Source organism: Temnothorax nylanderi, unplaced genomic scaffold (genome assembly GCF_030848795.1).
Source record: "Temnothorax nylanderi isolate EJ_2023f unplaced genomic scaffold, tnyl_v1.0 TNYL_tig0003_pilon, whole genome shotgun sequence".
NCBI lineage: Eukaryota > Metazoa > Arthropoda > Insecta > Hymenoptera > Formicidae > Temnothorax > Temnothorax nylanderi.
Genome location: NW_027249065.1, coordinates 3,181,586 through 3,192,957, shown reverse-complemented (window position 1 = coordinate 3,192,957; position 11,372 = coordinate 3,181,586). Strand labels below are relative to the sequence as shown.

Genomic DNA, 11,372 nt, shown 5'->3' with positions numbered 1-11,372 from the left:
TGATAGCGTTATTACATATGTATGCGATGGAATCTTGCTTGCCACGTGTGGCACTGGATTTACCGAGCTTTATATGCTATTGAGATTAAAGCAATGGAACGCACCTGTCGTAAAACATGGTCTAAAAATAAAGCTCTGGCCATATCACAGAGCTGGACAAAGCAACTAGCGCGATATTTGTATAACTCACAAAACTCGTACAAGTATTCGAGTAAAACTTGAATCGTATAAAAGAAATATTCCCTAACTGAAGGAATAGAGAAATAATCATAAAAAAAGACTATCATCACTAAAGAAAGGATCGTCGATATATCAATGCATAAGATTTATTTTTAAAAAGATTAACAATTTTATTCTGTATTGTTGAGGCTCAATTTTGCATTTTATTTTAAACTAGAAGTTTAAATTTGTCGCTAAAATAATGATAAAAAAACAGGCACTGAGAGAAATAATAGTGGATCGTCTTACGTATGGTATCTTATAGGAATGATAGGTATGATAGGTATGTCAACGTGAGTATATCAGAAATCGTATATAACGTTGTGCACCTGACAGGAAGTTATCAGACTTTATAGACACGATGGAACTGGGCTACCTTTTACGATAAAGTTCGACCGAGTCTTTAGAGCTAGAAACCGGCGATAACGCGAACGACACGATAGATAAGAGAAGTCACGAGAGGTCATGAGAAGAGACCCAAGAATGATAGACAGATGTGCCGATGATCGGGACGATTTTGCAACACGATTTCCTCGCCGATACGCTCATTAATTAAAGGAGGATAAAGTGATTAAACCCACGGACAATGGGAGCGGACGAGTGCTGAACTGGAAATGTGATTACAATTAAACCATAATTACGTGCGAGCACTGACGCGCGCCGAAACCGGTTAATCCGTTTTCTACAAAGACCATATTCGTGTAACATTCATAATAAAATTACCACGTGGCAAGTATGCTTCCCCACGTGGAACTGTTATACAGACGCAACTGCTTTTGCACGTTAACGCCTCGTTTGTAATCATAAATGTCATTAGTATATTGGTAGAAATTCATTAAATATAACTGGACGAATTTACTACAAAAGCATTATTTATTATCATTTATTCGTTAATTCATTATCATTATAGCTTCCAACATAATACTAAAATATTCATCGAGATTTTTATTTTCTTGCTTATGTATAATTTGGATATAGCTACATCTAAGATTGCTATATTTCCATCAGGGAATGAAAGGAATGCTTTCTTCCCCGAATACATCGTATCATTGATAAGTCTCTGGACTTTTGAGAAAGGGGCGGAAGGATCGATACGGACGCGGGTGTATCGAGAAACGTAGTTCGGAAGGGTCAGAAAATTAGAGCGAATTGTGCGAGGGAAATCGAGTTGTCACCAGCAACTTGTACGCAAAGTGCCGTCGCAGGTCATGTGAATGTGTCACTCACCTCGAGAACGAGCGTTAATAATTTATTTTATACCGCTGGTGTGAGATCGATATGCGCACTGCTCCTCGCACGACAGCGAATTATATTTGCACAATAACGTACGAGTATGTTCAAACCTAGGAGCGTCGACCGTCTGACTAAGCGAGTATTGACTATTTTACATTTACGTTTCACAATTCGCTCGAGTGTCGTTAGTCTCGTGAGATCATTAGTTATCTCGAAAAGCGCGACTAGATTAAAAGAAAAATTTCTCCACCTGATTTAGGTAAAGGAAGTAATCCAATGTGCAATTTTGTTGTTTTATTTAGCACTGTATTATAATACAAAACTTATTTTATTTAATCATAGATATCATTTTTTGTCTTGTATTTTTCATACAATTGTTACCGCCGCAGTGCTGATATATTATATATGTATATGATAATACGCGAAACTCTGTTGCCTTCTTATTGTTGTTAATGAGGAAAAATCAAAATTACAAAATCATGTCTTTTTCTCTGAGATAGAGAAAATCAGAGAAAAAAATCAATAACCCACGCGTGTAATAAATTGCGCGGAGGTCGCAGTTAACTTTAGAATATTTGGTCTTTCAATACTTACGTCTTCATTAATAATATATTCTATCAATTGACGATATGGTTGCCGAAAATAATATATTAAACCAGAAGAACAATGGATGAAAATTTAAAATATATAATTGTTGCTTTGCCAAAACAAATATGTAACTATAAGTTTTGGTTATCTGCATCACATTAGAATATTCTTTAAAAATTACAAAAGAATTTAATCCAGCGGAGATGATTAAACATGGTTCCTGTTTTGTATTGAAAGAACTTCATAAAGTGATCTTTATAAAAATTATACATGTTATTCACGTGTAATCTTTTTTCTTTCTTCACCATGATACATCGTGTTACAGTTGCAGGATCAACTGATTTATTCGCTATCACTACCGCCACTTCCCGAAACTGATTTTCTTGATACTGGAGATGCAGAACTGCGAAAGAAAGTAATATGTTTAGTGTCATATATATACGAAAAATTGTATATATTATAATTGTATAAAAAGAATAAACTTACCGTGCCGATCCGCTCGGACTCCGGCTTCGAGAACCGCTCTTCGATCTGGAGCGCGATCGCGATCTGCTGCCGCTCCTCGATCTTGATTTAGACCTTGAGACGGACTTCGATTTAGACCGCGATCGACTCTTGCTTCTCGACTGGCGTCCCTCCGAGCCTGAACGCGAGCCACTTTTGGATCGGGACCTTGACGGTGATACGCCTTTCCTTGAACCGCTCGGTGACCTCGACCTAGAACCGCTCTTTCTCGAACTCGACCTTGATCTTGGCTTTGATCCACTTCTTCGCGAGCCGCTGTTAGACCTTGATCGCGAGCCACTTTTACGCGAACCTGACCTCGATCTTGACCTGCTTTTGGCTGACCCTGATCTTGACCTGGATACCGAGCGACTTTTTGATCTCGAAACGCTTCTAGATCTAGATCCAGAGACGGATCGAGATCGAGAGCGCGACCGTGATCGAGATGGAGAACGCGAACGGGAAGCAGAACGCGACCGCGAACTGCTTCTTGAACGGCTTCCAGACTTTGATCTTGAACGAGATCTCGAGCGTGAGGCGCGAGAGGCTTCGGAATCAGACGCAATTCGTTTGCTGCTACGTGGTTGATTCTCGTTGCCGCTTTCGCCGCTGTAACAATAAAAGTTATTGCGAAATTTAACATGATTAATTTGGATTTTGTTGATTTTGGACTAAACTAAAAATTAGTAAGACACATACATTTAATAAGATGTTTTAATATTCAGTGCTAGTCTAGAAATCGTAAATATGATATTGACCCGTAAATTAAATCTTTGATTTATTGGACTATGAAATTAGAGATAATCATGTAATATTAAGATATCATGCTTACCCGCTAGCGATTTTAAGGCCACCCGTGTCACTATCTGACTCACTCGTCGAAATAGTTTCCTTCGATTTTACCAGCTTACCCTTAAGGGTCTCAACCGCGCCCTTACGCGATTTTTCTTTCCTAGTCCTCACGTTCTTCCTACCACGCTTGCGTTTCGGCTGATCACTGTCCGATCCTGTAAAATACACATTTTCGAAATTGCTGCTTTAAATTTATGACAGTGTTAAGTTTGATAATTAAAATGAAAGATTTTATAGTACTCTATACGAAAAGAAAAATTAATTTTCTAACCACTATTGCCACTTCCGGCGTCCTTCCTACGCCTGCCTTTACCTTTGCTCTTCCTTTCTTTAGTTTCACCGCTAGGTTTCCTCTTGCGCTTTCTTTCTTTCGGCACTTCTTCCCTGCCTTCATCTCTTTCGGATCCCCCACTATCACTGATATACTGGTCAGTTCGGGGTCTTTTACCCTTCTTTCCAGGTTTTTCTGACGGCATTTCACCGAATACCAGCGCGTTCTTAGTTTTTTCCACATATTCCTGTCGCTTCTGCAACATCTCCTCTTCTTTCTGGCGACGCATCTCTTCCAGCTTGCGTTGCTCTTCCGTCTGACGCATTTTGAAGGCTTGCCTATAAATTTAGACGATAAATTTAGATGATTTAGCGATAAGTGTATAAAAAAGAATATCTCTGGCAAGAGTGGCATACCTTTCTTCTTCTTGTTTCCGTCTCAACATCTTCTCTTCCTCGTCCAATCTTCTAGCTCTAGCAACATGATACTGCGCTTGCGATAACAAATCTTGACACCTCCGGGCTTCAGCTTCAGCCAATTGTTCCATTCTGTCACCGTGCGCTGACAAATACTGAAAGTATTTGTGCGAAAGGCCTAATTCGTGAACTGCCTGAAGTACAGTTGTCAGAGTTGATTTTTCATCTTTCAGAATTTGCGTGGCCAATCGTTGGAGTACGAGAGCAATATTGTACAATAAGACAGTATCCTGCGGGGCTACTCGGCGTGCCTAAGAATATACCGATAAATTAAGTACTAAGCATTAAAATAAGAGAATAATCTGAAAAATATTCACATATGGTTAATTACTTTTAATAACGTCAGTTTTGCTTCTTTCAACTTGCCAGCTTTAAAGTAAGCTCTTCCAAGATATTGCAAGACCTCAACATGATGGTATTTATAAAATTTGCGCAAACAATTTTCGTACTGCAATGTAAAATGTTAAATAAATTAGTTAAGTTAAAATTATTTCTCATGTGACAACTATATATATTATTATTTACCATTTGAATAGCGCTGACAAATTGTTTCTGCTCCACATAGATGTGCGCAATATTCAGCCAGACATCACAGAATTCTGCCGTTGCTTCACGCACCTGAGCAAATATATCTCTAGCTTCGTTTACGCAGCCCTTGTGCGCGAGTACTGCGCCAATACCATTCGCAGCCCAGATATTCTTCGGATCGTTTCTCAGAACCTAGAAAATCATATTAATTACAATCACAAGTGTCTTAATCAACTAGATAGTACTGTATTACCTGCTTGTACATGGCTAATGCTCGATCCTGATGTCGCTTCTCCCTTTCCTTGTCTTTTCCACTCTGATGCAACGTCTGCAGCCAAATGTTTCCCAACGCTATTAAAGAATAAGCATCGGTGCTTGTTGTCGGATTTTTCAGAATTCTCTCGAATTTCTTCTGGCCAGGACCCCATTCCATCTTGGCCAGATGCAAATTACCCAGCAGTGACCATGCGTCCGGATGTTCGTTATTGATTCTCAAGGCGTCCTTGAACCAATCGGACGCCTCGTATATTTGTCCCTTATCTCTGGCCATGCAGCCGAGTCTCAAATAACAATCCACATAATTTGGATGCTCCTTCAAAATATCTTTGTACAGTTTCTCCGCTCGGTCGAATACACACAATGCCTCGTTAAGTCGCGCTAAATTATACGTCGTGGTCACTGCTATCGAATTGTAATAGACAGAATCATGCAGGGCGTCTGCTTTTGAACGCGCCAAAGATTCCTCTAGATTCTTCCTGGCTTCCTCTAAGTTACCGAGTCTGAGAAGTAAAACATAAATTAGTAATATATAAATTAATATATAAATTAAAAACAAAAAAATATATATATGTACCTGTAATGTAACGCTCCCACGTTGTTCAAGATTTCCGGCGGTATGTCCGCTTGAACTTTTTCCTTTAAAATCCTGGTTGCGGTTCCGTAAGCATTCAAGGCTGCATTCAGATCACTTTGCTCCAATATCTGTGCTAATTCGATCCAAGCTTCGACATCATCGGGAAATTGTTCCGTTACTTTTCGCAAATGATTTTTTGCAATGTCGCGTTTTGATTGGGAACTTGAATTAGCATAAAGCGAGCCGAGAATCTTCATGGTTTCGTAATTTCCTGGTTGTGCTTTTAAGACTTTCTCGAAGCATTGAGCTGCCTTTTGTTGGGGATAAATTATTATTTTACATGTCAATACACAAATAATTAATTTTAGATAACATATATTGCATTTTCTTACATTTTCTGCATCACCGCGATAAACATACATTTGTCCTAGGCCAAAATGTGGCAGTACAAATACAGGCGGAGCAAACTGTGTCGCCTGATAGTAATATTGAAACGCTTGATCGTAATCACCCTGAAATATTTTCACTTTGTTATAACTGAGCGATAACAAAATGTAACATTGACACAAAGAGCATTAATTGCTACTTTATAACTTACTTGGACGTGAAATGCTCTAGCTAGTTGATAGCAACTTTCTGCCCGCATGGCTTCGTTTTCCGTGTTGTGAAACGCGTGCAGCGCTAAATGTTGAACTTTATTGTAATCTTTTTTGAAGAAGAAATGGTTCGCTAAATGGTTCAGCACCATCGGATTTGTCGAATCGATCGTATACGCCTTCGATAACATTTGCACGCCAGTTCTTATACTGTCGGGCTGCTGCTGATTTAGTTTCAAGACCGAAAGGCCAACTAGTGCCCCGACACATTGCCCATCCAAATTTAAAGCTCTCTCAAACGCAAGTCGCGCTTTTTCTTGATTATTCAATTTCATGAAACAATGTCCCATTCCCAGTCTAACAGCGGCTGGACAATTTGGATTAGTTCTAAGAGCCTTCTTATAAAATGCAAGGGCACCTCTGTAGTCTTTTTTGTTAAAAGCGATGCAAGCTTTGCCGAGCAGAGAAGGTATATTATTCGGCGACTGATTTAGCACAAAATTAAATTGCGCATCAGCCTGCTCCATTTTGTCGCCTTCGAGGAGGCAGAAATAAGCTCGGCCAAGCAAATGATTCTGAAATAAAAAAAAACAGCAAACATAAAAATTAAGAAAATCCATGGATATTGTTATTAAAACTCTATGATAGCTACGTACCTGGTCATACATGATAATCTTGTCGGCTGTTGTATACAATAATGTGGCTTTCGTAAAGAGATCTCTCTTTTTATCTTTATTCTTTTCTTTGTTGGCTTCCTGGACGTAATAGGCAGCCAACATGTCAAGAGCTCGCATCTGATCCTTTTCATAGTCACGGTAATCAATATTTGCATCAATACGAGAAGATTCGAGTATCTTAATGAAATCTTCAATCTTTTGCTGCTTATAATACTCAAGCTGAAATGAGAAACAAACTTAGATAGATTCTGTAACACATAGATTTCAATTAAAGCTGTCCATTCTACATACGGCCAAATTGACCCAAATGGTAAGTTGGGCATGTTCTTGCCGCAGAATCCCCAAAACTTCATCTCCGTCTGGTAACTGGTCTAAATAAAGTTCTATGACCTGTGAGATTAAAAAGAACAATTAAAATCTTATCTTACATGAATATGAATATCTTAACTTTTATCATTTTCTAGTGTTAATGTTGATATCTCAATAAAGATTAATACGATTACATTGTGAATAATATCAAAATATCCATAAGATGGACAAATAATATTTGGGTCATAATGTATTGTAGAAATAAGAATAAACAAAAGAAAGTAATCTCTATTAAATTATGTTTTACATACAAAATCATTAGAATTATGTTTATTATTACCTATGTTTTAGATACAATTATCACAGGAAAAGATTATTTAAAAACATATATAGGTAGGATTAGATTGTATCCTAAATACAAAATCATAGACTTGCAATTATGTGCTGATATATGATATAATTGCCACAGATAGAAAGGATTAACAATACTTGAGGATAGATAGAATTAAATTGTATTTTAAATGGCTTATACTCGCGTACTGGTACATAAGACACAATTGTCACAGGTAAAAAGAATTAAAAGTACTTGGAAACATATGTGGATTGAAGTATATTTTAAATACAAAGTCGCAGACTTACAATCGTACTGATATACAACATGCAATTATTGCAAATAGAAGAAATAACGATATGTGAGAACATACACGCAAGAGGAGTAAAAGAGTTTAAAAGAAATAAAACAAAGTAGAGATCTCAAAATTCCTTTCAGAATAAATAATCAACGCCAAGCTGTTGAAGCAACATATTGCAACACGAGTGTGTGTGTGTGTGTGTGTGTGTACACGTGACATTTGATATAATACAGTATTTATATGGTCAAAAGAAATATATTCTTTCCGTTGAGGTTAGGCCTGTATTGACGTCGCTGACCATCGCAAAAATTTTGCGCCTCCCCTAATTCTCCTAATTACGGTCAAGATCTCGTTATGTCTCGTTACGGGACTCGTGAATTAACGATATAATTAGCAGAGAAGATATATTCACCTCGTCTGTGTCGCGGAGTGGTATCTCTATAGAGCCCGCCATTGTAACGTGTATTTTCACGTTGGGCGGTCGGATCACATTTGATCACACTGCAGTCTGCACTATACACCATACACTACACTGCAGTCACTGCACCAAACTAGACTACGGAACAATGACCGTATTATAACTTGACGTATCTCGGTATCTAATATCTTACGGCTTTTCTGCACTATCATAATAAAAATGATATGACTCTCTCCCTCACACAAAGTGGCCAGCCACAGCCATAGATGTAGTACGATATAGTAATCATCACGCCATGATACTAGAGAGAAACCTCTCTGATGATACTATACCCACTGACTATAGTATTAAGCTGGCCACACACTTTCCGTAGAACGTAACAGTAGGATTTCGACCAATCGCGTTACTCGATTCTGAAACGTACGGCCGTACGTTCCCGAATCGAGCAACGCGATTCGTCGAAACTTTACTGTTATGCTGGGTCTACAATGCGAGTCGCAAAGTCGTGAGTCGCAAGAATTGACCAATCACAGTCGAATTTGAGGAGAATAATCGACTGTGATTGGTCAATTCTTGCGACTCACGACTTTGCGACTCGCATTGTAGACCCAGCATAAGAGCCAACCAATCAGAGTGCTGTTATCACGTCATCACGCCGCGCGCCGCCATAATTGTTTTTGTCGAAACAGTAAATACACGTGATCCGAACCGAAGACCGCTATAAAAGATCTCAAGAGTCAAGTTATAACATTCTTTCTCGGCATCCGAAAGTATTCTTTTTTTCTATTGTAGTGTTTTTGGTACGTGTTCATCATGGAATACGAGGAAAGTGCTCAGTTCGAAGATGAAACTTGTTTAAACTTAATATCGTGTAGAGAATTGATTGGGCTGGTGAGAAGCAACGAGTTATTATGGAAAAAACGATGCATTTCACACAAAGATCAACAAATGAAAAGTTTGTGCTGGACGAGTATCGGAAGTGCCTTGACCTCTGTACTTTCCGGTAAGTTATTATACACGGTGAAAATCCAGCTGTTGTGAATTTAATATATTTTTGAGGTTGAGTACCTATCAATTATTGCTGCTACCCCTTTTCTCTTTGTGTTTCATTTTTTTCTGTATGTGTTTCAGGTCCGGAAGCCGAGAAAGAATTTTATAAATTGAGACAAAAATTCGGTCGAGAAGCAAGAAAAGAAAAGGAGAGCGTCCTACGATCCAGAGCTGGGGCAGGACAACCAACATATATTAGTAACTGGCCACTGTATAAAGACTTGGAGTTTTTGAAAGACGTGATTAAACCCAGACGGTAATATAATTATAGAATATTCTATTCTCTTTGTCAATTTCATTAGTTTCTATTATATAATTGTTACGTGACAATATTATCTTTTTTGCAGAACAACATCCAACTTTCCGAAGAATATCATTCAGAGGCCAAGTCCATCACCTTCTCCACCTGTAGCACCTTCAAGTCCAACAATACTAGAGAACAGTCCATCTCCTGGCTCCTCGTTATGGAACTCTTATTTGGAAAACAGCATTTATTCTACAGGTATATTATCTTATTTTCAGTTAACGCATGTAATTAGTGCATTAAATTGTTAGTACTTATTTATAATCATTTATGTGTGCTCTCGTTTTTTACAGATTCTGATGGAGACACTGTTCCGTCTATGAGCCCATCATCTTTGAAACGAACTGTTCCTACACCGGATAACTCTTATATAAAAAAAAAGAAAATTCAGGAAAATGTGTGTTCTACCATAGAGAAGCATTCATCTAATATAACAGCGCTAACAGAGATTGTCAATGATCGTTTGCATCCTACCCGTAGAACCCAACAAAATCAGCCAGAAGATGCTCTATTTCTATCTGTCTCAGCAGCACTATGTACAGTGCCACAAGAAAAACGAATAAAATGTGTAATTGAAATATTACAGGTCGTACAGAAGTATAGCATGGAAAAAGAGAACTTAGAAACTCAGAAGTAGTATGAAAAGGTGAGTTTGTTCCAACCTGTTGGTAAACTAACTAATAGTTAAAAGTCGTATGTCTTTGTTTTTTCTTTAAATTAGACAAAAATAGACATATAATTTAACCTTTAGTTAGTTTACCAACACAGGTTGGTAAACTAACAGCACTTTACACAGTTTATATAAAAGAAAATGTTATTTTTCAATCATATTCAGTTCGATTATTTTATCACAGTTCAATAATTTTTTAAATCACCTTTTGAGTTCTGTTTTTCTTCAATATAAGAAAGCAATATCTATTAATAGATATAAAATTAGTTTTTTGCAATATTAATATAAAATTATTTTTTGCAATCATATATTTTTTTATAAGATATAAAATATAATAAGATGTAATAAGATTATATAATAAGATATTTTTATAATAAATAATAAAATATGATATATTGATATAGTATGGATATAAAATATTTAGTATAAGATATAACAAGATTTAGGATTCCTCTCTTAAAATATAATGTGATGTAGTAATAAATGTATATTTGTTCTACAATGTAATGCTTTCAATAAAAAAAACGCACCATGAAAAATTTGACTCCTTTGTAAAAGTGTGGAAATCTTTTGCACATTTATAGCGTCTGTAAACGGCATGGTGTCTCCAATCTTTCCTGAAAATGTATCAAATATGTATAAGCATGTCCGTCTTAAACCCAAATATTACCAAGAGTTACCATATTACCTTTACTTGGAAAACATTAAAAGTGTGGCGGATTTATAATAGCACCGCGGAATGCTCGCTGATACTGCCAAGGGGCAGCTTCTTCACCAGCTTCAGAAATGAAGTAGTCGCAAAGTGTATCCCGGAGCTGAGCAGATGTTCTAGCTGGATTATTGGTACCGACTTGTCCAATCCTATGCAGTCCTGTTCTACTTTCTTCATCCCGCCAAGTTCCAGGAATTGTATTCCCCTCTTCATCTTCTTGGTCTATATAATTAGAGGGGCAGTAGGTACGACGCTGAGGTGCCTCCTTACTTTCCTCTGTTATTACAAAATTATGCAGGCAAACCAAGGCTTGAAACATGATTTGTGCATTGTGAGGGTGGTTGCATATGCACCTCCTGAGAATGCGCCATCGAGATATGAGAATGCCGAAAGTGTTCTCTATAACTCTTCGAGCACGGGAGAGTCTATAATTAAAGACTCGCTGTTTATCCTGCAAGGCAGCACGCGGATAAGGCCTCA

General features: G+C 37.6%; 2 protein-coding genes across 2 annotated transcripts; one reads left to right on the top strand and one right to left on the bottom strand.

Moving 5' to 3' along the window:
* Positions 1–1,731: 1,731 nt before the first annotated feature.
* On the bottom strand, positions 1,732–8,431 carry Ctr9 (RNA polymerase-associated protein Ctr9). Its single transcript, XM_071705919.1, has 14 exons — positions 8,151–8,431; positions 7,089–7,187; positions 6,777–7,016; positions 6,123–6,695; positions 5,917–6,036; positions 5,525–5,835; positions 4,925–5,450; positions 4,669–4,863; positions 4,475–4,591; positions 4,084–4,394; positions 3,710–4,005; positions 3,377–3,551; positions 2,527–3,153; positions 1,732–2,443 (listed from the first exon to the last, which is right to left on the bottom strand). Exons 1-14 carry the CDS (start codon positions 8,190–8,192, stop codon positions 2,383–2,385), a joined length of 3,693 nt encoding a protein of 1,230 aa, XP_071562020.1. The 5' UTR covers positions 8,193–8,431; the 3' UTR covers positions 1,732–2,382.
* Positions 8,432–8,837: 406 nt separating this feature from the next.
* Positions 8,838–10,446, top strand: LOC139772308 (uncharacterized). Its single transcript, XM_071705907.1, has 4 exons — positions 8,838–9,159; positions 9,288–9,462; positions 9,554–9,708; positions 9,804–10,446. Exons 1-4 carry the CDS (start codon positions 8,970–8,972, stop codon positions 10,145–10,147), a joined length of 864 nt encoding a protein of 287 aa, XP_071562008.1. The 5' UTR covers positions 8,838–8,969; the 3' UTR covers positions 10,148–10,446.
* The last annotated feature ends 926 nt before the right edge of the window (positions 10,447–11,372 follow it).

Bases quoted from the DNA above. Each gene is read 5' to 3' on its own strand.
- Ctr9 (XM_071705919.1), bottom strand. From the start codon at position 8,192: ATGGCGGGCTCTATAGAGATACCACTCCGCGACACAGACGAG. The intron at 6,696-6,776 runs GTACGTAGCTAT...TTTTTATTTCAG, and splicing joins AGATTATCATGTATGACCAG to AATCATTTGCTTGGCCGAGC. The intron at 5,451-5,524 runs GTACATATATAT...TTTACTTCTCAG, and splicing joins GTGGGAGCGTTACATTACAG to ACTCGGTAACTTAGAGGAAG.
- LOC139772308 (XM_071705907.1), top strand. From the start codon at position 8,970: ATGGAATACGAGGAAAGTGCTCAGTTCGAAGATGAAACTTGTTTAAAC. The intron at 9,160-9,287 runs GTAAGTTATTAT...TATGTGTTTCAG, and splicing joins CTTGACCTCTGTACTTTCCG to GTCCGGAAGCCGAGAAAGAA. The intron at 9,709-9,803 runs GTATATTATCTT...CGTTTTTTACAG, and splicing joins AAACAGCATTTATTCTACAG to ATTCTGATGGAGACACTGTT.